The sequence below is a fragment of the Panthera onca genome, chromosome A1, assembly GCF_046562875.1.
Source record: "Panthera onca isolate mPanOnc1 chromosome A1, mPanOnc1 haplotype 2, whole genome shotgun sequence".
Lineage (NCBI taxonomy): Eukaryota > Metazoa > Chordata > Mammalia > Carnivora > Felidae > Panthera > Panthera onca.
In genome coordinates this window covers 215,944,780-215,971,083 of record NC_138339.1, presented here as the reverse complement: position 1 = coordinate 215,971,083, position 26,304 = coordinate 215,944,780, and the positions used below count along the sequence as shown (strand labels likewise).

At 43.6% G+C, this 26,304-nt stretch overlaps 1 protein-coding gene across 2 annotated transcripts in view; it reads left to right on the top strand.

The window, feature by feature from the left end:
• LCP1 (lymphocyte cytosolic protein 1) overlaps positions 1-26,304 on the top strand; it is a 50,875-nt gene that overhangs the window by 10,493 nt on the left and 14,078 nt on the right. For both annotated transcript variants that reach the window (XM_060637166.3, XM_060637167.3), the window contains exons 2-11: positions 9,874-9,960; positions 10,546-10,709; positions 10,878-11,007; positions 12,675-12,807; positions 15,276-15,357; positions 17,206-17,371; positions 19,195-19,337; positions 21,582-21,677; positions 23,244-23,439; positions 25,499-25,577. In XM_060637166.3, the coding sequence (XP_060493149.2) occupies positions 9,897-9,960; positions 10,546-10,709; positions 10,878-11,007; positions 12,675-12,807; positions 15,276-15,357; positions 17,206-17,371; positions 19,195-19,337; positions 21,582-21,677; positions 23,244-23,439; positions 25,499-25,577 (1,253 nt within the window). In that variant the 5' untranslated portion in view covers positions 9,874-9,896. The remainder of the gene's footprint in view (positions 1-9,873; positions 9,961-10,545; positions 10,710-10,877; positions 11,008-12,674; positions 12,808-15,275; positions 15,358-17,205; positions 17,372-19,194; positions 19,338-21,581; positions 21,678-23,243; positions 23,440-25,498; positions 25,578-26,304) is intronic.

The window sequence follows — 26,304 nt, the reverse complement described above, 5'->3', positions numbered from 1 at the left end:
ACAAAAGTGGAGATTAATCCATAATCATCCGGCATGAATAAGAAAAAAGACTGACTGAACTCTAAGCATTTTCTCATCTGTGGAATTCCAGGTCACCTGTCACTTCCTGTGGGAACCGTGCCTGGCTCTCCGGGAGAGAGCCATTTCCCCACTTCCTATGGCTCTAAATTGCCCCCTGTATTCTAGTGACTGGTGTCTCTCTTCCCTACGAACCAGGCCACGGCCACATCTTACCTTTGTGTTGCCAGCATCTAGCCCAGGACCTGGCATATAGTAGGTATTTGGCAGATATTTACCGAAAGAGGAAATGTGGGGGCACCCGGGTGGCTCAGTCAGTTAAGCGTTCGACTCTTGGTTTCGGCTCAGGTCACAATCTTTCGGTTCGTGGGATGGAGCCGCCCATCGGACTGTGCACTGGCAGCATGGAGCCTGCTTGGGATTTTCCCTCTCTTTTCCTCTGTCTCTGCCCCTGCCCCGCTCACGCCGTCTCTGACTCTCTCAAAATAAGGAAATCAAGACATGCACAGATGTATACATTTGTTTAGTAGCAGATATTTAGAATTCCCAGAGGGTTTTCATAGTCCAGATGGTGATATGCAGATTACATCCAGGTGAACTCTAGCACCCGTTCCTTGTTATTTCCTCTGTGCTCCTGGTTCACTGGCTTAGAGCATCCTGGCCGGTTTTACCCTCCTTTCGGCCACTGCTGTCTCCACAGTTCCTTTCCTGTCCTCTCAGAGTCAGGCACGCAGTTATCTGGAGACCCCACCGCCAGGCATCACAGTGGCCAGCAGGGTTTATAAGACAGCTTGGAGGCCCAGCCCCGGGCTATGCCACCCTAGGCAGAGACCTGTGCCACCCTAGGCAGAGACCTGCCACCCTAGGCAGAGCTGGTGGCTGGCAGGGTGGGGCCAGGGAGCATCTCTTAACTTGGGTGTCATTTCTCTCCTCTGTGGCGGGAGGAACATGGCCAGATAGGTCATCTCTGCGGTCCCTTCACTGCCACCTTCTGTGTCTCAGTTATCCTTCTGTCATTTAAGAAAGTGGGCTTGGACCCAGACCATAGCAAAGAAAACTGTTAAAGACTTGGACGACAAGCCCCCAAAAGCAGGTTAAAAGAATTGTTTTGAAAGGCCTGGTGGCAGTCGTTAAAGGCAGGTGACAGAATCATTATGAAATGAGCAGCTTCTCTAATTCCTCCCTGAGAATAGCCTGAGAGAGAGAGAGAGAGAAAGCTTTCATCGTATCAGAAAAGATTTAGGTTACAGGGTAGCGATTTGAGACATCGGAGAGGTTGTAGGGTTTCATGATTCAGATATTTTTAAGAAAATAGTAGATGGCTCTCTTTCTGGGACAGTTTGCCTACCGTCTTGCCTAGAAACTGGGAGGGAACTGGATCGGCGTGCCTTGAGCTGTACACGGAGGCATGTCAGAAAGGAGATCCCACGTGCAGCTCGCCAACTGCCCTGCTCTGCACTGAGCGGCCGAGCAGTGGGCATCTGCCTTGCTCAGTGAGGGCAATGCACGAGGCCAGAGCTCTCCCTGCCGCTGAGGTAAGAGCAGGAGCCGGGAGGGGCAGAGTGGGACCCACCAGGGTGATAGCCCCAGCTCCTGATCACCCCTGCCCCTATTTCTAGGCTCCTTTGAAGCACACCTTCTCCGAGCCCTAACTGGTGCAGACGCTTACCAGCCAGAGAGTAGACTTTGGGAACTTTTCACACGGAAGGGATTCCGTTTCTCAACTTACAGATGAGGAAACGGAGGCCCAGGGAGGCCAAACAGAGCCTGATATCACACGGACGGGCAGTAACCTAGGTCTCCCAAGCCCAAGCTCCACATTTCCTTCCCGTCTCTGCCAGGTTTTTGGTTGTGGTTTCCTTGGAGATGTACAAGTGTGTAAATTATCTGGGTCTCTTTATTTTATGGCTGGTGAAGATGTTTGCTCTTTGTATGTTTAGGTAAGTTTCTGTGTTAATTTCTTACTCTTCTTTTTCCCCCTTGCGGTCCTGTTTCACTTGTCCATTTTTGATCTTCAGAGCTTTTCTCATCGTATTTCACCGTTTTGCAAGAAGTGAGCGATAGTCTCTGTGTCACATTTGAAACCTGAGATGTAACTGTGGGCTTCATAGAGCCCGAGGCTTTGTGACCCCCTCGCTTATAGCCCAGCAAGGAGAGCAGTGCTTTGCACACAGACTAGTAGGTGAGGATGAAAGTATGGATGAATGAACAAACGAGGAATGAATGATGTCTGATATTGAGGTAACTGAACTGAAGAGTGGGTGATCTATCAGTCCATAATAATATTCAGCTTTTTGAAAAACAAAACCCAAGGATACCCTGAACTTTCAAGAAGGAAGGGTCTGGATCTTAAAGTCCTTGTGGTAGAATGTGGAATGAAGGGATTTTCAAGATGTTAACACCAGGAGAGTCACTGCCTATATATACCCCGGGGAAGGGGAGGGATGACAAGGCAATGAGGGCCTCCCCAGCCCCAGTTTAGAGCATCCCCTTTGCTTGCAAGAGTTTTGTTCTGTGTCACATCCTTCCTTCTCTTCTCTTTTCTTTTCTTTTCGAGAGAATACAAGCAGGGAGGGGCAGAGAGAATCCCCCCATCAGCGCAGAGCCCCATGTGGGGCTTGATCCCATGAACCATGAGATCATGACCGGAGCTAAAATCAGGAGTCAGAAGTTTAACCAACCTAGCCCCCCGGGCACCCACTGTGTCACACCCTTCATGGCCATGAGCAGCTCGGTAGAGAAGCAAGGCAGTGTGGGGGTGGGGTGTTGGGGGAGGAAGGAAGTGGGGAGAAGCAAGGCAGCATGGGGAAGTGGGGAGATGGGCACTCCTTGGTTGGTAACTGAGCTGGGCTCTGTATACAGCTTCCAAAGCCCCTCAACTGTGATCAGACGACAAAGGCCCCCAGAACATCACGTTCACCAGGGTTAGAGTGACCTGGCCTGCCAGCTTCCCATGAGAGTTCACAGGCCACCCGAGAGAGAGAGCTAGAGAAGAGAGCCACCGGGTCAGTGCCCCTGACCCACTCCTGCACCGTGGGGGCAGAGGTGGTAGAGATCCCAGTTCTGTGCTCTGGGGAGGCCCTTAGGCAAATCAGTATATCTGCAGGGAGAGAGAGATCGAGAGAGAGGGGACAAAAGACAATCTAAAGGAGATTTTGACTTGACAAAAAGAATTCGTAAGAGTTCCTCTAAATGGTCCTCTATATTTGACGCTGTTTATAATTATATGGCTTCTTAAAAACAAAGTCATTGTTAAACTACATTTTCAGAATCATCCTTTACGTTAAGCTTTGGAACGTCCCGAAAATGGTCCTGAGAACTTACAGTAAATCACTGGTGGTTACATCCCCTACTTTGTAACATGAAGAGGACAGAGTTGTGTGAAGCAAACCTGCTTCTTTGTCTCGTAGAAGCTTATCATGATGGCTTCTTAAAAACTTATGGGTATGCTATTTTGCTTCAGAGTCTTAGGTGTTTTATGTTCCTCTTCAGTAAGTGTAGTCTAGCACTAAAGATTGCAATATGAGTGACGTTCTCGATTACGCGTTGTTTTGGATTATTAACTGTTCATTCACGTATTTGGAAGTTGTACAGCTTTCTCCTGGCGCTGTCCTGAAATTATTGAGGCAAAGCTGGGAATCTGGGTCCTGAGTTTCCAGTTTTATTTTACCCACTGTGTCAAGTTGCAGGAAAAGTAGGACACATTCAAAAAGAGTCCCTTGGCAATGTGATGCCGGGTCACAGATGCCTCCCTGATCCTGGCAGTTATATAACTGGGCATCAGTATATCAAACCGAAATACTGACCAGCACACCATTACCACCTCTCAGGAGTAAATGCAGCCCACGGGCATCTCACCCTAGCCAGTCACCTTTCCTCATCCCTTCTGCTGCTTTTCATGACCAGTTAGGAAACCCCTCAGAGAAAATTCAGCTTACACGGTTGCATTTATTTTAGAGAATGTACTATATTTCTTTCTGTAAATCCTACAGCACTGTGTTCTATAACAACCTCCCACAAATAGTTTCTGTATTCAGACTTTAGGGAACTTGAGTTTAGGTGCTTTTATTCTTAAGTAGTCATTATCAGAAGTTCTCTTTCACTGCCGACCTGGGAAATACCAGCCTCCTCTAAGCAGAGACTCAAAACTCATTGACCTAAAGAAATGAGCGGGTTTTGTGGCTTCTGCAACTTGGGGGGTAATCTGGCGTTCTTAGGACTTTGGAAATAATCTTATAAAAGTGAACAACCGGTACTTTCTTCAGCCAAATGTCTTGGAATTTTAGAGCTATTGATTTAATACATTTAAGTGCTCACAGAAAACCTGGCAGCCGGATGTGACTTAGATGAATGGTGGGAGTCTGTACTCTTAGATTTATGATTTGGACAGTGATTCTAAAACAGGATTCCATAATTCACCCCTGATTTGCGAGATACCTTAAAATGGTTCCTGGGAGGGCATAGTTAGATGATGCCGTCATTAATAAGGGAGAAAGAAGTTGTGACGTATATACAATGGAATATCATTCAGCCGTAGAAAGGAGGAAATCCGACCATTTGTGACACTGTGGATGGACCTTGAAGGCATTATGCTAAGTGAAAGAAGTCAGACAGCGAAAGGTAAATGCTGCCTGATCTCACTTTTTGTGGAATCTTAAAATACATATATACATACAACTAGAACTAAGCTTATGGAAGAAGAGATCAGACTTGTGGTTACCAGAGGCAGGTGGTGGGGGAGGAGGAATTGAAGGAAGGTGGTCAAAAGAGGCAAACTTCCAGCTGGAAGATCAGTAAGTCCTAGGGATGTGATATACGACCCTGTGGCTGCAGTTAGCCCTTCTGTATGGTATATAGGAGAATCGTTGCCAGTAAATCCTAAGAGTTGTCCTCCCAAGGAGAAAAAATTTCCCCCTGTGTGCTTTCCTCTTTCTTTGCTTTTTATTGCGCCTGGATGAGAAAATGGGTGTTAGCTGAACCTATTCTGATCACATGTCAATCAAACCGTCCTGCTGTGCGCCTTAAACTCACACAGTGATGCTATGTCAAGTATTTCCCAATAAAACTGGAAACAACGAAAGGGGGGCCCCACTTAACGCAGGAGCAGTAGAGTGGAAACTGGAAGGAACGTGTTTTCCTCAAACCCTCGTTTCAGGCTCTAAATGCCTCAGTACATCCCATTCCTGCAGCGACCTCTCTGGAGACTGTGGCCAGTGTGGGGCCAGCAATTTGCAAACTGAAACCCTAACTTACTATCCTTATGAATCTGACAAATGTTAATACCACCCGTGCCTTCAAGTGGGCACGAAGTGGGTATATTTTTTCCAGGCAAACGCATCAATAGACTGTGTAAAGTACCTCAGATTTGATTCTAACCCCAGCGATACCCTTCTTAGAAATGGTCTGATCTGCTTGGTGTTAATGACCTCTTCTTCCTGCTCCTCGGCTTTGTGAACATGGTGCCATTTGCACGTTCAGTTCAATTAGTTAAAGGGTCTCCTCTCAGCTATGGACCTTAATAGGCCCTATTGATGGTCCCTTCATCCTTCTCCCGCTGTGCTCACCAGCAACTACATTTAGAACTCTAGAACTTGGACAGAGACATGGCCTTTAATCTCATTGAAACTCTAGTGTTCTGATCTCGAGAACGAAGGAGTTGTAATGAATTATTCCTTAAGTTCCTCTTGCCTCTACGAGTTGGCTGTGTCTCCAAGACTTACTGCCCATTTTGACAGAACAAGAGACCCTCTCCAGGTGTATATTTGTGTTGGGGCCCCCACACAAGGCAGCATCATAGTAACTCGGGCTGTTGACTGTTGCTTCTCCAATGTACCTTTTAAAGGAATTTTCCTCTGGCTCGCAAACCACTCAGGGATTTTGGAACTTTAAAATGTGAGGGCTGTCTCACTCTACGGCTTCTCTAAGTTGATCTTCCCCGTTTATAAATCTCTTTGAAAAAATACAGTTTTCCAGATGCCCAGGTTTTTCATCTTGACCTACTTGCAATGGTGTTTAAAAACCACATGGTTTTAAAATAACGCTTCTCCCACCCCTTCTCGGTCTTTAATTTGAACGGGCCATGCCATTCATTTTCTCAGCTTTTCCATTGCACTGTGGTCTTGAGATTTTCTTTCTCATCTAATACGATGACTCTTTTGTTGCTTCTTTGGCCCTGCTCTTGACCCTTAAGACGCAGTCTCATTTTTGTCTTCACTTGTGTTTCTCCCTAGCCCCTTACAGTGCTCGACGGTCTGAGACGCTTATGTCAAAGGATGGGGTTAAGTTCAGACTCAGAGATCCCGTTCAAGCTTCTACCTTTAACATTGTTCCCTGCTTTTCGGGTAACTAGGGCAGTGTAGACATGCCTCACCTGAAATGAGAACAGCACCTGGCTTGTAGCAGGCATTTAGAAAATACTGGTAAATGAATGAATTTATCTCATAACAACCCCATGAGCATCCATGAACCAGGAAGTGTGAATTAAGACTCCTAAGAACAAGAAAGGCCAGCCACCTCTAGGTCTAAAGCCCCTTGGATTTTATCAAAGATCTTGTGGAAACGTGATGGAGAACCTTCTCCTGATGTGTATATGGAATATTTGTAAAGGCATAAAGGAAATCTAGGCCAAATTACTCAACAAGGATTTAGAAAAGGGTACAAAGTTATGTACGAATTTCTTAGCACAGAAGCTTTGCTTCCCTCACACATGAAAGCAAAATCTTCCTAAGCTAGAATACCTAGATAGGCTCTCTGTGTTATGGATTTTTTAAAATCTCCCATGGAGTATATATATTAGATGGTTAATAATTGCTGAGTGAGCATATGGGTTGACAAACTGAATGTCTAGCAGAAGTGTGGAGGCATTGAACCTGAGTAGACAGCATGAGGGAAGGGAAAAGACTGAGAATTGGAATCCTGGCTGTTCCTCTCCCTGGCTGTGTGATCTGAGATATGTGTCCTAACTTCTCTGAGCTTCTGTTTCCTGTTCTACAAAATGGGAATATATATCTATATTTATGCCATCAGATTTCATTGAGGGACATGATAATAAACACGAAGCTAGTGTTTACTGCACCTCACAAGTGTCCTCTCCTGGGTGAAGGTATTGCTATGAGACCTCAGTTCTGTGGTCCTAAAAAAACATTGGTTTGTTTGGCTCTTAGAGATGGAGTGAAGTATGTAACTGATGACATTTCCCTTTTTGCATTCGCTTCTAGAGAACTTGGAACTAGATTTTCAGCCTGCTTCTAGCAAAATACGCAGTCTTAACTGTGGACTTGAAGGATTAAAGCCCCCCTGCCATTATCTTGTCTTACCTAGGCGTGGCTCTCCTCCTTAACAATTACATGATTTTATTCATTTAATTCTTACGCTTGGGTGTAACTTTGTAAGCTGGCTCAAATTGTTTTTGGAACAAGGCTTGGTGAGGGAGGAAGAAGGAAGGAAGGATGGGAGGAAGGGAGGATGAGTGGATGGAAGGAAAGGAAGAAAACATTTTTTAAAAAAGGGAGGGAGACAGAGAGAGGCAGAGAACAAAAGGAAAGGAGAGGAGTGAGGAAGGCAAGAAAGTCAGATAGCCATTGCCTGTGTCTGAGGGTTATTGTGCTGTGTAAATATTTGCTTATTACAGCTAAGTTCTGTGCAGTTTTACCTTCCTTCAGAGAACCCAGTGAACCTTTTTAGATACATGAGGCAACTAATAAAATTATTATTGATAATAAAACATATTTTTAGAGGAATTGAAATCGCAACAGTATCTAATTCTCTGATTTTCTTTTTTAAATGTTTATTTTTAAGAGAGAGAGAGAGTGTGTGCATAATCAAGGGAGGGACAGAGAGAGAGGGAGACACAAATCTGAAGCAGGCTCCAGGCCCTGAGTTGTCAGCCCAGAGCCCGACGCGGGGCTTGAACTCACGGACCTCGAGATCATGACCTGAGCCCCAGTCGGATGATTGACCGACTGAGCCACCCAGGCACCTCTAAGCCTTTGACTTTCAAATCATGCTCCCTGGAGTTCCTACTGGTACATAAGCTCACAGGAAGTGGGATAGTAGATGCAGGGGAACATTTGAATTTCTTCAGCCAACGCCTCTCAGAGTTGTTATTTTGTCTTGTTTGCTTCAATCTACATGTAAAGCTTCTGTTAACAAAGGATTTGGGGGGAAACCAAAGTTTGACGCCACCAATATGTGTACATAACAAAAGAGTAAGTTGGTGGATAAGCCAAATTGAGCGTAAGGCATTTTTGAACTATAGATCTAAGTGTTAAGCTTGCTTCCCTTTTTATGTGGTTGTTGATTGGTTGGCACCGAGAACAAGTATAGCACTATAAAATGCTGTGAAAACATAGAAAAGGAAATTCATTTAAAGTAATATCCTGTAACAAATGTGAAATATGTTTTTTAAATGTTTGTTTATTTTTGAGAGAGAGAGAGAGAGAGAGCAGAGCAGGGGCAGGGAGAGAGGGAGACAGAGAATCCCAAGCAGGCTCCACAGTGTCCGTGGCAGAGCCGGATGTTGGGCTCAGTCCCATGAACCATGAGATCATGACCTGAGCTGAAATCAAGAGTCAGACGCTTAACTGACTGAGCCACCCAGGCATTTCACAGATGTAACATATTTGCAAAACATCAGTAACTTCACTGAAATGCTCAAATTATAATTACATGTAAAAATACCCCATCATCCGCACTCCCACCCTGCTTATCCCTTCACCACCAGGAAATCCAGCAAGCTTTAGTGGAACTGCAATTTGAAATATTCTGGTGTGGATTAGCTAGGGGCATGGAGAATATAATCCATTTTCTGTTTCATTCTCTTTCTACCCACTAGAGGGCAGCAATAAAGCACAGGGAAGGGGAAATTAACTCCAGCGCTGGCATTTAAGTTTCCCAGCAAGACTAGCCTTTCCGAAAACAAGAACACCTAAAAAGTCCCTGAGATTCCCACATATGAATTATTAGAGGGTCAGGTTCCCTTCCCCTTTCCCTCAATATTGAGAGAACTTTGAAAACTCCCTTTGAAGTTATAAAAGTTACCTGTTGGCTTGGCCAAACATACTAATTGTAAATGTGAACATGACATCATCTCTAAAAAAGGCATTTATGTAAAAGTTAAGTGTTATAGTTGTATATTTCCGTGCAGCACACGACTCCAAGACTTAGTGATTTACCACAACAGCCATTTTACCGTATCTCTCGATTCTGTTCACTGGGCACAGCTGGGTGGTTTTTCTGTTTTGTGTGATTTGACGGGGGACCGTGGACATCTAGGGTCTCAAATTAGCTGGAATGTCCAAAGTGGCCTACTCCGTGTGTAATTGTAAAAGATCCGCGTGTACAATTTCTGGTGCCTGGCGGTTGAGGCTAGCTGTCAGCTGGGAGCCCAGCAGGGACAGGTGAGCAGAGTACCCGGTCCTTCGTTGGCTTCTTCATGCGGGTTGGACATCTCAGAGCATGGCACTTGGTTTCCAAGAGGGAATATCCTAAGACTGAGCATTCCCAAAGGAAGGAGCCAGAAGGTTCCAGTCCCAGACATGGCTCCTGCTGCCTCCTCAATGGTCAAAGCAGACACAGGGTCAGCCCAGGTTCAAGGGGGAGGGAATCAGCTCCGGCTCCTGATGTGGAACAGTCTGTAGACCCAGGGAGAGGAGGGAGTGGTGAGGGCCAATTGGAGGCCACGTGGACGGTTAAGAATAAGGGAAGATATGGAGACATATGGGGAAGATATGTATAAATCGTGAGGGATACGGAGGGATATTTTCTTCATTTGATAAATGGAAATTGCTGCTTACTGTGGTACTTTAAGAGTTAAGACGCACGGAAGTCATTCCTTATGTTCTTCTCCTTCCTCAGATCTGTTGCCGAAAGCAATAAAAATGGCCAGAGGATCAGTGTCCGATGAAGAAATGATGGAGCTCAGAGAAGCTTTTGCCAAAGTTGGTGAGCAGGCCTGCAGCTCGAGTCACATGATTCTCCTCTTTGCTGAGTAGCTTCAGGACAGATTCAGTGAATCGGTAACATGAGCCAAATAGCGGAAGTGAAAGGAATACAGCGGTATTGGTTAGAGGAGCTGAGGGAACTTAATTTTGAAACATCTGCTTTAGGAAGATGGCTTCTTTCTCTATCAAAACATGGAATATGGACCCTCTCACCCCTGCCGCTTTTCTCATATTCTTATCTGGTCTGATTTCCTTGGTTTCCTTTGCTTTTCTGCTATTCCATACTCTGGCTTTGTATCTCTAAGCTTGTGATGTATTTTCCCGTCTCTTTCTGTAAAAGTCTCTTCAGATTCTGTTGCCAGAACCTCTGCTGTGACGTTATGACGTGTGGATGTTGGAAGTGACGCTAGTGCCCCTCCCCGGTAGAAACAGGCCTCTTGCGAGACTCTGACTCTCGCATGGGGTCAGGCTGCGACCCCCGAATGATTGCCCCTCCAGCCCACTCACCTCCCGTCTCTCCTTCCCCCACCTCTTTATCCTGTTTCCTGAACTGCCCTGAAACTTCAAGTCCTCTCTTGCCTTGCAGATACCGATGGCAATGGGTACATCAGCTGCAACGAGCTGAATGATTTGTTCAAGGCTGCTTGCTTGCCTCTGCCTGGGTACAAAGTGAGAGAAATTACAGAAAACCTGATGGCTACAGGTGATCTGGACCAGGATGGGAGGATCAGCTTTGATGAGTTTATCAAGGTGGGTACGAGGCAGGACGCACGCAGATGCGTTTGAAGCTTAGAGCCTCAACCTGAGAAATATCCAGAAATGGATTCCCACCCTCCCCACCTCACTATTACGTATTCTTCCCTTTGGGATTCTCTTGATCACAGATTGGGTTTCTAAAGATACATTCCATTTTTGCAGGTTTTCCATGGCCTGAAAAGCACAGAGGTTGCCAAGACCTTTAGGAAGGCGATCAACAAGAAGGAAGGCATCTGTGCGATCGGTGGTACTTCGGAACAGTCCAGCGTCGGCACCCAGCACTCGTATTCAGGTGCGCTGTCCCAGCGGAAGTGGGGAGGGTGCTGGCATGAGGAGAGACTGGGGGGTAGCGGGAGAGGGAGCCATATGGAAAGGATCTGTGCCTTCTGGGGCTCCACCTTCTAAACTCGGTGTGAAACCTAAGGGGTGCAAACCGACACAGAAGCCAACGCGAGTGTATTGACTACTGCCTGTTTCCCTGTGGTTGGCGGGCTAATTCCAGGGACGTGATGGAGGAGGAGCAAACCTAGTTCTAGGTAGAGTCCAATACCAAGTAATCTCAACAGCATTGAAAAAATACATTGAATGGAAACCAATTTGACAATAAACTTCATATATTGAAAGAAAAATACATTGAGGCTGGAGGGTATTATGCTAAATGAAATTAGTCAGTCAGAGAAAGACAAATGTCACATGACTTCACTCATACGAGGACTTTAAGAGACAAAACAGATGAACATAAGGGAAGGGAAACAAAAATAATATAAAAACAGGGAGGGGGACAAAATGTCACAGAGTCATAAACATGGAGAACAAACAGAGGGTTAATGGGCTGTGGGAGGGGGGCTGGGCTAAATGGGGAAGGGGCACTAAGGAATCTACTCCTGAAATCGTTGTCGCACTATATGCTAATTTGGATGTAAATTTTAAAAAATTAAATAAATAAATACATACATAAATAATACATTGAGGCTGCCAGAATTCCTTTATAAATCTTTTGGATAAAATGAACTATTCAGGCTTGTATCTCCTCCACGCTTCATGATTATTCTCAATGCCCACTGATGGGTCAAGAATATTATGTTTTTACTGATTTGGAAGGAAACTGTGTATTTATTTTACAGGCTGCCATCCAACAGCCCTAATGGAAACTATTAAAAATTCAAACGGTACAGTAATCCAACGAATCCCAAACTGAGTTCTTTAACACGTTAGTGGATCTTAAAGATAAGTTCATGGTTAAGTACCATTTGTGATCGTGAAGGCAGTGTTTAACCTTTTACTTTTAAATACAGAAATCACATAAATATGCATTATGAATATTCAAGACAATGAAGACTCGAACTTTGGTGTCTCGGGATTCTTCTGTGTTTCCAGTGACACACAATTTGGGAAACACCATACTGGGCTGTAAGGCATAGCGTGAGGTTTCATTAAAACTTCTGAAATCAACTTCTGGCAGCTTTATTGATAAGAAAGAAAGATTATATCACACAGGATTTTATTTCATAACAATTATATACAGAAGCTCAAAGATTTTGTAGGGATTATCTGTGATCATCTCACATTTAAATTGGCTGGGCTGAAGGCAGCCGCTGAGTTTTATCCTGTAAGCATTAGATCACATTCATATTTAAATTGTATCTAAATATAAATAAAATATATCTCTAACGTTTACAAATATAGTTACATGTTATATATCTATTATATCTAATATATAATAATTAGATATTATTAAATCTGCTTGCCATATGTTTAATGACTTGGAGTGAATAGAGGTCCTGTGCCTGGTCCCCAAGTCACTGAGATTTTTCAGTGTCAATCAACGTAAGATGATAAGATAAGGGACCAGATAGCATCTCAATGGCTCTCCTGGGCATGGCAATCTGAGATCCATGTACATAATTTTATGTCAGATTTTCACTTTGCAAATAAGCCATTTTTATCATTTACTTGCAGAGGAAGAGAAGTTTGCCTTTGTCAACTGGATAAACAAAGCCCTGGAAAATGACCCCGACTGTCGACATGTTATCCCAATGAATCCAAACACAAATGATCTCTTCAGTGCCGTGGGAGATGGCATTGTCCTTTGGTAAATAACGCTTCCTTCTTGGTTTCTAAGACCTTCCTGGAATTTTCTGGAATACCGGCAGTTGATTGTCTTTATCCTAGGCCAGCGTCCTTTGGCGCTCAGCGGGACTTGAAATGCTTTCTGCACTTGCACTTGGCAGGTCCCAGAAAGCAAACTAATTTCAAAAGCAACTTATAACGAGACACGTAAAGCTGCTGTTGCTTGGTTGGAGGGGAGGGATGCACAGTATACAGACAAACACAGGTGGAGATACAATAATACAAGGTCAAAAGCAATTACTTTTGGAACATATGCCACTTGGCTTCATCTGAAAGTACCTAGATTCAGCATAGCAGCGTGATGATTGAAGCAACCCAGTGCCAGTCCTTATGCAGAGACTTTTGAGTGGTACGTACAAACATGCAATTCAAATGCTGAGGACACCTGGAAAAAGAGGAATGCATTCTGTTTGCGGAAGGCCTCTACAACAATTGGTCCTCATGGTGTCTTTGAAATACTTCTGTAGCTCTTGCTTTAGCAGCTTCTAATGCCATTGTAAGACACGGTATTAATGAAAGAAAGGGCTTGGAATAGCCAATCCCAGGTGAGCTCAGGAGTTGAAGGGAAGGATGGATGGGCAAGATTTAAAACCCCCTCTTCCCTGCTCTGAGCAGGGCAATTCTGCTTTTGGTATTTTATTTATTAGAGTTCACCATGAGATTTCATTTTTAAAAATTTCAACTGCCAAAAAAAAAAAAAAGACATACAAAATGTAGGCAGGAGCAAATCCTAATTCCTTCGGTTGGCCCACAAAGCACCCCATCATCTTCCCTCAGTCTCCTGCTAGCTTTACCTCCCAAGACCCCCATGACTCAGGGACCCAGCGTGGGACACTGAGTGAATGGCTGCGGGAATGGCTACATCAGCAACCATACTTACTCTTCCCCGTACACGTCCTGCTCATAACTGTAACTGTGGCTTTGCCTTTTATTCTCCTTTTTAAGAATGCCTTTCCATGGGGGTGCCTTGGTGGCTCAGTTGGTTAAGCATCTGACTCTTGGTTTTGGCTTAGGTCACGATCTCATGGTTCGTGAGATCAAGCCCCACGTCGGGCTCTGTGCTGACAGTGCAGAGCCGGCTTGGGATTCTGTCTGTCTCTCCCTGTCTCTCTCTGTCCCTTCGCTGTTCACACACACTCTACCTGAAAATAAACATATTCTAAAAAAAAAAAAAAAAAAAAGAATGCCCTTCCCATCATATCCTCCTATGGAAATCCATTTACCGTGATAGTTTTTGGTCTATTCCAATCCTCCGGTGGTCTCTCCCTTCAATGGATTCTTAAAGCGCATATTCGTGGTACTTTGGGAGCCATCATAATGTTCTTCTTTTGGACTGTTGGGTAACTTTTCATATCGATATATTTTGTCTCCATAATTGGACCATAAGCTTTTCAAGAGCAAGGTTACCTTATACTTTCTGAACCACCCCTCCCTCCTACCATTTCCCAAGGCTTCTAGTTCACCAACAGCTTCAGATTTTTCAAATAATAATTTAGGGGTTGGTTTTGCCTGAATCGCAGTAAAGTATCTTTTATTTAAATATATGGAAACACACACACACACACACACACACACACACGACAAAGTTACGGAAATACATCTTTAAAGGCCACCCCAAAAAAAGGCAGTTGCATAAAAATTGTTAGGAAAAAATGTTAATGCTGATTTCTCATTAGACACAAATACCCAGGGTCAAGTTTACAAGTCTTTGAATTTGTTGTTGTTCCTTTGGATTTGGTTTTTCAACTTCCTTTCTTTAAATAAAGTGGAGGTGACCTAAGGAAATGTATTTTTTATGCTCCACTGAAGTTGTTAAATGAATGCTAAATGAGTCAAATCAGTTTTTCATAAATAATAACTGCTCACTGCAGATGTCTGATCAATATATTAGACACTTCCCTGGGTGAAATTTCTCCAGCATTGATACAACAGTGGGTGTAACAGGTACAGCAGAGTATAAAACATTTTATCATCCACTTAGTTAAAAGTATAGAGTTCCACCAAGTGTCAGATAGAAATTTCGACATTACATGAGCTCAGAAGTGTATAGATGGTCATTTATATAGTGGGGACAATTTTCACAGCTGAGAAAGCAAAGCACTCCTGGTGAATTTGCCTTGGCTTTCTACCCAGAATTTCCTAATATGCTAAAGAAACCAGGATGATTTCGCAGCTTGTTAGGTACATGAATAAAGCGGGGTCCTTATTGCCTGCCTCAGTATATTAGTATGATTTCAGGAACATTAACCTTTCCCATAGATAGTGTGAATCTAGTCAAAATCGCATAACTGATTTGATATCGAAACACTGGGTCACACGAATTATATCGTGGTCTTACGTGTTTCTGGTATTGCTAGAATTCAAATTCAATATTACTGGACTCTGTCATTCGGAAGCCAGCTTTCTTTAATTTAATTGTTTCTTTCTCAGTAAAATGATCAACCTCTCAGTGCCAGACACAATTGATGAAAGAACAATCAACAAAAAGAAACTCACCCCCTTCACCATTCAGGTAGGTCTTCTCTCCGTTACCGAAATATAGGATTGTGTTTGGGATGCGTGAGCCCCGGAACTGCAGAGTCAGCCTTTTCCGGGGGCTTGGCCATTATTCCAGAACTCAGGTTTGCGGCTGGTGATTTGTCATGACTAGCGGGACAGAGAAAGACGTTTTGTTTTTGTCTTTCATTAACAGAGCAGGGGGGCCGGGGAGGGGGACCATTGGTGGGACATTAGCAGTAGTGGCCGGGCGACGTTTGTTTTGGCAATTATGAATACAATTCACATTGGCTAAAGTTTCAACTCAGACTTTCCCTAGCAGTTTATCTTTGAGCTGATGCCAAACATGCAGCATTTTAGCTGAAAAGATAAGCCTTTCTAAGAATTGAAGGGCTGAGAGACGGGAAATGCTCTGGCAGCCTCCCAGTGGTATTGGCCACGGCCACTGGTGTGATAAATATAACCTGGTTTTATGCCTTCAATTTGTGAATTAACTGGAACGGTAACCAGTGGTTAAGTAAGCTGTATTTCTATGTTCTGTCCCAGCGTTTTAACATTATTGTGATTCTCTCGTTCTGGAACCGTGTCTCACTACTTAAATCATGAACAATATATTATGCCGTTTGGCGTAAGCAACGCCGTGTACTTTTAACATGCGAGGGGTAACCAAAGTGAGAACGATGATTAACCATATATGAACGTGCTTACTGTTAAATTTAACCTTGAGGTTAAATTTTAATCTTGGCCATAAATAGAAACGGTGTTTTTATTCATCATTTGAGCTCTCCACCAAGGCAAAACCCCACTTTATTCCCCCCCCCCCAATAGTTCCAAGTCACCGGTAGCCTGTGTTTCGTTTTTAGTTTGTCATAAAAACGACTTCTGTACATCCCTACCTCAAAATCTTCTCCTTTGCGGACCCAAGAAGAGGATATAGATTCTAGGCTGAAAATGTCATTGATTCTATTCCAACCGTGTTTGAGATACATCACGTGTGTTGTTGCTAGTTCTAAGAACGGGTGGTCTAGGGGCGCCTGGGTGGCTCAGTCGGTTGAGCGGCTGACTTCGGCTCAGGTCACGATCTCACAGTCCGTGAGTTTGAGCCCCGCGTCGGGCTCTGTGCTGACAGCTCAGAGCCTAGAGCCTGTTTCGGATTCTGTGTCTCCCTCTCTCTGACCCTCCCCTGTTCATGCTCTGTCTCTCTCTGTCTCAAAAATAAATATATGTTAAAAAAAAATTAAAAAAAAAAAAAAAGAACAGGTGGTCTATATTTGTATGTGTGCATGTGTGTGTGAGTGTGTGTAGGTGTATGTGTACTTAAGGTCCCTAGTATTATGGATACTCAGTAAATTGTCTTAGTGAACACCACTCTCTCTTTCCCAGGAATTTGATTTTTATCTTTTTCATTCCCTTAATACCCAATCTGAAAGTCAAAAAGCTGTTTTGTTACTCTCTTTTATGACCTTGATTTACATCAACACTTGTGCTATTAATGATAGCCAGTGACAAGACAATGACCACCCTCAAAGGTACCCCTCTCTGTCTGGCCCAGTGGGGATGTTGAGTGGGTAGGCTCCATCACAGGGCAAAATAGAAAAATGGAACACTCTTTAGTTTCCTCCGGCCCAGGGTGGGCCTTCAACTCAGGGAGCCGGTTTGATTGAACAGACACCGCTTATAAGCCCAGTGCCTGGGTTTCTCTGAAAGATTTCCTCTTTCAGGTGTTACTGCTTTTTGTCGATGTTGAAGTCTAGTGAAGACCAGGCCTCTAGACCTGTGAACTTTCCAGAAGCAAAACATTGTTGTCGACCGTTTTGCCATCTGCAAAGTCAAAACTGAAATTTGTACAACTTTCCTCCCTCAGGAGAATCTGAACCTGGCTCTGAATTCTGCCTCAGCCATTGGATGCCACGTGGTTAACATCGGGGCTGAGGACTTGAAGGAGGGGAAGCCTTACCTGGTCCTGGGACTTCTGTGGCAGGTCATCAAGATTGGGTTGTTTGCGGACATCGAACTCAGCAGAAATGAAGGTATGAACTAAGCCACAGATGTTATTAATGGCGTGGCTTTTTATTAATGGATGCGCGGGGGGCTGTAGGAGGAAGATGTCAGGAATACTCAAGCCCAGAATCCCCAGTTTTTGAAAACTGTGGTTATATTGAATCTGTTGCATTAATGTAACAGTTTCTGTCCACACTGACCAGGCTTTTTAAAAGGACAGAGCAAAAGCTTTTTAAGACCACAGGCTAATAATAATGCTTGTTTAGAACCTAGAGCTCAGTCTGGCTGTCTGGGATCCAACCTCAAGAGCTTTTCTGGGTTCACTTTGCCTTTAGAATACTTTGTAACAAAATAGACGACTTCTTTTAACTTGTGTTTTATGAAGCAGTTCTCATTCATATACTGCAGTGACAGCACCAGATGAGGAGAAACGTGGTCTTATTTCTTAACCAAGACTGTGGAGGATTGCATTGAGGGTTTCAGAGTTCTCAGCTAAATATTGTAGCTGTCAGTCTTAGCCTGTCTGCTTCGGCACCCTCTCTCATTTAAACAATCACAGCCCCGTTGTTTAGACAGAAGCAGCAGATTGTGATAAGAATAAACTGAGGGTTGATGGGGGGTGGGAGGGAGGGGAAAGTGGGTGATGGGCATTGAGGACGGCACCTGTTGGGATGAGCACTGGGTGTTGTATGGAAACCAATTTGACGATAAATTTCACATTAACATAAAATAAAATAAAAGGATAGGGAAGTATAATCCTCCTGGAAGTAAAGGAGATCCCAAAATTGAATAATAAAAAAAAAAGAATCATACAAAAAACAGGGTTACCTTTTAGTTTTCTGGTACAGATCCCAAGAATATGAAATCTGTAGCCAGATTCTAATCTTTAGTTATATATACTTTCTAATTTCTATCTCCAAATCATAATAACCCCTGAAGAATCCTGGGTTGCTATTTTTAAACCAATATATTCAGCATGATATAGAGTAGAAAAAGCAAATAGGAAACTTAGAACCCACGAGAAAGAATATTGATTTGTAAATTATGACCTCAACTGCATTTAGACCTTCTAGCCGAGCAAAACCCATTTATTCAGCAGGGAAAAATAGAGGAAAGAGCTGATTACGCTTTTTGAGATGCTGATAATGATTCGAGCGAGCATTTGAAATACAAAACACCTATGGGAATAGCGAGAGGACAGTTGTCATTATTATAAACATTTTTTTAATGTTTACTTATTTTTGACACACACACACACACACACACACACACACACACACACACACACAGCATCAGCAGGGGAGGGGCAGAGATAGAGGGAGACACAGAATCCGAAGCAGGCTCTAGGCTCCGAGCTGTCAGCACAGAGTCCCACACGGGGTTCGAACTCACGAACCGCAAGATCGTGACCTGAGCCGAAGTCAGACGCTTAACCGACTGAGCCACCCAGGTGCCCCACAATTGTCATTATTATGAAATCAATCTCTTCAAAGCAAAACTGTTGGCATATTGTGAAACGTGGTCCGATGGAGCCAGAGGAGCGTTCTGAGCCGGTAGTCTTGGTTGTTTCTGCGTCCCTGCCCTGGTGCTCCTAGGCACAGCTTCGAGATTCACTGGCGACTTGCCTTTCCCACCTGAAAAATGAGGACAATAGATAAGCTCGCAATACCTTACCTTTCTTTTCAGGGAATGATCATAAAGCGTTTATTCCATGGGACAGGCTTATCAGTACCTTTACCCCAGAGAAATAACATTGCCACGTTGGCTTTCCGGAAGAGCCCAGTGAGAGTTGTAACTGCCCCCCTGAGCTATCCCCTGGATTTATCTTTCTTCGGCTTTTGTCCTTCTTCAGCTCTGATTGCTCTTTTGAGAGAAGGGGAGAGTCTGGAAGACCTGATGAAACTCTCCCCTGAGGAGCTCCTGCTGAGGTGGGCTAATTACCACCTGGAAAACGCAGGCTGCAACAAAATCAGCAACTTCAGTACAGACATCAAGGTAGGAGGCGTGTGCAGGGAAGGGGGATTGGGCGTCAGTGGAGAAAAGGCAAAGACTCAAGGCTACCTTCTGTCACTTCAGAAGCGCTAGGGTTAGTGAGAGGGTGGCTGGTGTCCTGGGAACTGCTCGATCCTGTCCAGGGTCCTTGTGCCGCTCTCCCTTGGGGCCCCACGCAGATCTGTCCAAGGTCCTAGTGACTTGGATGCAGCAGCCTCCAAGGGAGATGGGCCTGTCCAGAGCCAGAATGTCAGCAAGTGGAGGGAGGGAAGGGCGAGAGGTAAGACGGCTTTTCAAGGAGGAGGGTACGTGTAGGACTGTGATGCCTTTCTCATGTTATCAGTGGGAGCATCAGATGAGAAGCCTTTCAAAAAAAAAAAAATGAGGATTACTCTTCGAATTACGCGAAGAATACCAAACACAGTATCTCGTGCACGCTAGGTACCGTCCTACCTGCTTTATACATGCATTGGCTCATGTGATCCTCACAATAAACCTTTGAGATAAAAATTACTATTTTCTCATTTGACAGATAAGGAGACTGAGGTTAAAGAGAATTTAGGTACATGGTTCAAGTTCGCATAGCTGGGGAACGAGATCAGGATTCAGATCCGGCAGTCATGGGGACTCCATGGCCCCCATCTTTGACCATCGGACTTACCGCCTCTCTAAAACAACTCGCGGATTTCTTGAAAGGTTTTCATTTGCAGAAACCAGAGTGGTTTTTAGAAGCTAATGATCCTGGAAACCATCTGCAATGAGAATTCACCCCAGGGCATGTAGAAGGGCGGGCAGTCCCACAACAGAGATCCAAAGGGGGGAAAGGCTGAGGGAAGCATGCACTGTTTCAAAACTTGGTGAAAAGTTCCACGTCAAGGTGAAGGACAGGTGTTGACATTGAAGACGGATGTGCTGAGGTAGAAAGAGCTTAAGGAGATGTCAGGAAGATCATAAGGCACTCCCTAGTAGTAAACGGTGTGAGATGCTAGAGTGCAGCATGAGAAAAACATTTCAGTCTCCGCCTTCTCAAAAGCTAAAGAAATTTTCTCCCAAGAGCTGGAGGAAAGGTCACATGCTCACCAAAAGTCAACCCAAGTTTATATTTCTTTAAGTGACAGCTTCCCCCTGCTGTGGACTCAGTGGCTGCCAGGCCTGGTGCCAATTAGACTGAAGCTTCTAGATGGGAAGTCCCGGATTCTTTAGGACCTAAGCTAATCATGCAAAATTAATTTTTCTAACTCTACAATTTTCACTAGTTATTAATAGTCTAGCTACCACCAACCAAAGAGGGGTTTAACTGGAGCTGGACAGCAGCATTATCTTCCTTTCGTCCCAACAGTTAAGCTCTGCACCTGTTTCAGCCAGAATTTTCAAGCTTTTCATCCCAAAATTAGGCTGCTTTATCTGAGCCATAAATGTATCTGATTTCCCATCACTAAAAACTGCATTTTTTAGAATAATAACCATTGGAACTAGCAAGCTGAGCATATACAAGGGTTGTGCCTGTGATCAAAGAACAGCTGTATCCCGTCCAAGGTCAGTGCTGTGACGTATGTCAGAGCATCTGGCAACTTTGGGGGGTTTCAATCATACGAAGTCAGCACAGGTGGGGAGAACACCAGCCCCCGAGTGAGTGAGAAAGGTTTATTAGTATATCCAATCTGCTAAAAATTTAGCCGTCTTTTTCAACTTTGTGGTAAACGTTAAATGCACTTGTCGTAGTAATATCTCCTTTTATGTAAAGATTGTTTGTGAATGCTTCAACCTTCTGTCTCTGAAATCTTTCTTTTTCTTTTGCTGATTGTCCATTTAAATGTATTTTTAAACTCTGCTTTAAACTTCTGCTTCCTTTTCCTGTCACTTTTTTTTTTTTAAATTAAACCTTAGCTGACTGACTTCTACAGCAATATAAAGGTATATATATTTTTCTGTATACAATTTAATACATATACATAAAGTATTTTTCTCCCCTAAGAACAACAGAGTGGCATTTGCCTCTTTGGATTGCCTTGTGTGTATGTCGTATATTTGTTACACTCCTTTTACAAAGAAAGTCCAATATGGTATGTAAACAGACAAATCGAAAATTCAAATTAGTGAATGTTTCCAGCTTTGTTAATTAAGTTGCATTCTCAAATGACAGTCCAATAAGAAAATAGAACATGTTTGCTTTGGGGAAATTATTGTCGTGCTAAGTATGTAATTAGCTGCGCTGTTTTGAAATTGTAATTTCTTAATTTCTCACAGGACTCAAAAGCTTATTACCACCTGCTTGAACAGGTGGCTCCGAAAGGAGATGAAGAAGGTATTCCCGCTGTTGTTATTGACATGTCAGGACTCAGGGTAAGGCCGTGTCCAAAGTTGCATTTAGAGGACATGATATTGTTGTTGGGAGCTCTGTCGCCCCGCATGACATTGACTCCGGGGCTCCGCGAGTGGATATCTCTGCATAAAGCCCTGCTAAGGCCGTTAACAACAGTTAATGGTTTGGGATAACAATTGTGGGAAATGGAATCTGAAAATGGACGTTAAGGAAAGAAAGAAACTAATACCAATCCAATGCCACACACTTCTGTATGTGTCTCGTCATTGAATAGCACTCAACAGCACCAAGAGGGATCATTAGGTTCATTTTTAGGTACCTGAGTATTATTTCTAGAAACCAGGGGGATATTTAGGCAGATAAATAAACTATCACTTTGTCATTGAAAAAACCGAGTCTGAGAAGGATTAATTAATATGTCCGAGATCATATATATGACAGATTATTGGAAGTTATCGGACCCAAGGCTGGGGTCCTTTTCCTCTGGTAATAATAAGGACAGACTACATCAGTGGGGATAATAGGAGAAAAGGGCCGGGTAGGATTGTACAAGTTCTTAGAAGTGTCTGGTTTGAGGATTCTTAAAAACAGTCAACACAGACTTTAGTTTTTCCACCACTTTGGTATTGACCTTGAGAGGTTACCTTATCCATGTTTGTGCCTCATTTGCTATCATTAGAGTTAAGTCCAATCAGTTAACGTTAAAGTTAACTCATTTCTGAATGAGGAGCTCGTGAAATGTATCATGTACAGTGTCATCTAGTAAAGCATTATATTAAATCAATTTAAGTTCTGTTTTCTGAAAATTGGTGGTTTCATAGACTCTTAAGAATTTTAAGAATGGTGGACCGCATTTCAACGGAACTTTACCTTCTAGTAAGCGTCTACTTACAAAGGACTGAAGATCCTCTAGAACTATTTGAATAGACTTTTAATATATCAAATCCTCAATGAAGTTTACAAAAGCCAAACTGCTCTTATGTCCTTCTCAATGACACTATATAGCTTGCCTATCAGTGACACTATGTCGCTCACCTATCAATGATAACTATGTGGCTCACCTAACTGAGCACATTTTATTTTGTTCGAGTTGCAAGTATACCAACTCAGTTTGGGAAAGGTGGTTACACTAATCAGAAGTTCTTAGTGACAGGTGTAAATGTCTTCGATGAACTGAGAATAGGAGTATAATTTTTGATGATCCCATGAACACTGCTGGTAGACACAATCTCACGGACTCTGTGCAAGCAAATAATAAAAGGAAGCTTAATCACAGAAAATAATTAAGATCAACTTAAATGATAAGATTGTAGACTCTCTTTAAAGACAGGACAACCAAGCATTCATCTGAAGTGGTTCTGTATAGAGATGAGAGATTCAGTTACTCAATTTCTGAGATTCGTTTTACTTGTAACTTGCTGATTTCAGTTTAGGCAAACGTAAGTAATAATACGCTGTGGTTAAGTGTCTATCTGAGGTTAAGCCCTGAGGGTTTCAGTATGGTTCCCGTTACTGTTTCATGTTCCCTGCCTACTTTGTGCATGGAGGGTCTTGACCCAGCCTTGACATGACCTTTGTCGTTACAGGAGAAGGATGACATCCAGAGGGCAGAATGCATGCTGCAGCAGGCAGAGAGACTGGGCTGCCGGCAGTTTGTCACAGCCACAGACGTTGTTCGAGGGAACCCCAAGTTGAACTTGGCTTTCATCGCCAACCTCTTTAACAGATACCCTGCCCTGCACAAACCAGAGAACCAGGACATCGACTGGGGGGCCCTTGAAGGTAACTGGAAACCTGTCACTTACAGGTTCAGAAAGGCATTCACAATTCTGATTCAAGGGCAGTTTGAAATTACCTGCTAAGCAAATGGGAACCCCTCACACGTTGGGGAAGGTCATCAATTTTCTGGTATATAACAAAGAGAATAAATAGATTAACCAAGTCAATTACAACCTAGCAGAAATAATCAAGTACCATTATGTCACATTCATTATACATAGGCTTCATCCATTACCAGAATTAAATGTTTTACGGAAGACAGTGCATTTAATTATAGGATGAAATAAATTCTGAGTTCCAAATACCTAATTTATGTACTTAATGGACTGAGTGTTAATTCCTGGAGGCAAGAGGTTGCAGTCACTCTTCATCTGAAAATATTTAACTTAATGCTAAGAGGTGTTTAGTGAGGTTTTTGTTTTTGTTTTCTTACTTCGATTTGGATTGGGGGGGGTGGAGAAGAGTAAAGTTTTGAGGCAGCATCTCTGATGGTTGGAATTTGGGGGTTAGTGCCCTAAGATTGAACATGTAACTATAGTCTGGTTCTTTTTTCCATCATGAATTAGTTTCAATATTGAGACCAAAATAAAAAAATCAAGACAAAATTGATATTAAATGAATATCACCAAAGAAAGGAAATCCAGATTTGAAGTATTGATTGTTTTTGTTTTTTGGTTTTTGTTTTTCTCTGCGATGCTTTACCCGAGCTGGATGTGCAAAATCAATCTGTATTCCAACAGTGGTGCATTTGAATCATTTGATAAATTGTGGTCAGGGGTCCAGGCATTTTGTTGACTACCGAGTACATATATCAAGGCCTCTAATCAGCCACTTCCAGCTGCCTCTAGAACATCCCCATTTGGTCCCTCCGCCATCGCTTGAAATTCAGCATGCGCCAAACAGAATTGATCATCCCCCCAGCCCCCCACCCGCTCCCAGCATCGCCTTTCTGCCCTCCGGCCAGCCCACCCACTCTCCTTTAGAAACTCCATTTTCACTAATCATACCACTTTTTGTCTCCCCAAAACCCTGCTTTGATATTTTCCTCTTCTTCACCTCTAAATCTACTGAATTAGTAAATACTAATAGTTCTTCCTGCAGAATGGCTTGTAGATTGTTTTCCCTTACTGCTTTCTGGGCTCTTATTAAATCATACACCACCCAGTTCAGTAGGTCTTAAGGGCCTGGTCCTCTGTTTATCAAGCACTTGAACGTGCCCATGTGCCAATGGCGCACCCCGTCCCCTCTGCGTATTTAATTTAAATGCACATTGCCTTTCAGTAATTTCGCACACTGCTGCCAGGCACATCACAACACCACCTTCATTATATCTCTGCCCTGCTCAAGAATTTATTACAGTAATAATAATAAAAAAAAAAGAACCCATAATGACTGGCATTGTTTAATATATCAACCAACATCTGGTAGCTGGCATTCAGAGACCCCCGATTCTGGTTCCAGCCACTAGGCAGCCTTATCTCCACGGAGAACACAGATCCCTGAAAAATGAGTTCCTAATGGTTTTGACGCAGACCTTGCCTGCCACTCCTCTTTGTGTTCCTGTCTACCCCGCCTCCTCTCCCCACCCCTGACTCGTCCCTCAAATCCTCTTTGCTGTCCAGATTCTACTGGTCCTGTAAGTGAAGCTCAGATTCCACTCCCTCCAAACTTAGCCCACGCTGTTCTCTCTCCTTTCCGAGCTCAAGGGGCAAGTGTGTTTGCCTCCTATGTTAGCCGTCTAGCTTGCGTGATCGCACTTTGAGGCCTGAAAGCCTTGTTGACCTTGAAAGAATGTTAGCCTCTTAAGTGGCGGCTCTGAACCGCTTCCCCACACAGGAGCTCGTGCACCACTAATGGATGGTACAGACACACACTCATGGAATTGGAAGAGAGAAAAAAATTAACCGCGTAACAAGTGTCACCCAAATCTATTAAGGTTTATTGAGTAAATTGTCTTCATTCTTCGTTTCGTTTTTCGGATAGCCTCTTGAGTTAAACTTTGATCATAAAAAAGGCCTCTCTTCTTAGGGACCTGAAAGATAACGGGTCTTCATTAATTTAGGTGAGACAAGAGAAGAGCGGACATTTAGGAACTGGATGAATTCCTTGGGCGTTAACCCTCGAGTCAACCATTTGTACAGGTAAGGATATGTAGGGACTCATCCTGTTTGTTTTTTTAAACATACAGATCTTTTTTTTTTAAGTTTATTTATTTTGAGAGAAAGTGAGAACAAGAGGAAGAGGGGCAGAGAGAGAGTGAGAGAGAGAGAGAGAGAGAGAGAGAGAGGATTCCAAAGCAGGCTCCACGCTGCCAGCGCAGAGCCTGACACGGGGCCAGAACCCGTGAACCGTGAGATCACGACCTGAGCCAAAACCAGGAGTTGGACGCTTAACCGACTGAGCCGCCCAGGCGCCCCGTGGAGGGACTCATCTTTAATGTGAGACACCGAGACCTTGGAAGATCCCTGGGGTCTCAGATATCTCTGTGCCATGCAGTTGTCTTTCCCAAATGTGTGCATCTTGGTGAGAAGGGGGATGGTCCCAAATGGAGCCGCAGGTGTTGAACCTTCAGCCGAGAAACTTCCATCTACCATCTTTGCTGTGTGTTCCCTAGAAAATCATGAGCCGGCAACCGGACAGATTTACTACATATTGTAAGCCTGCGCTCCGCTCAGAAGCAGGCGAAACAAACAAACAAAAAAGTTAAGTTCACGGTGATGAAGTTAATGGCGTCTCCCATGCCATTTGTTGAAGCCGCATTTCTTTTCCTGGAGGCAGCGTGTTCCGGCTTACGGGAGCATAGGTAGTCACACCTGGGAGAGACCTTGAGGAAGTTTCTTCAGTTCCTCTGAGTCAGAGTTTCTTCAC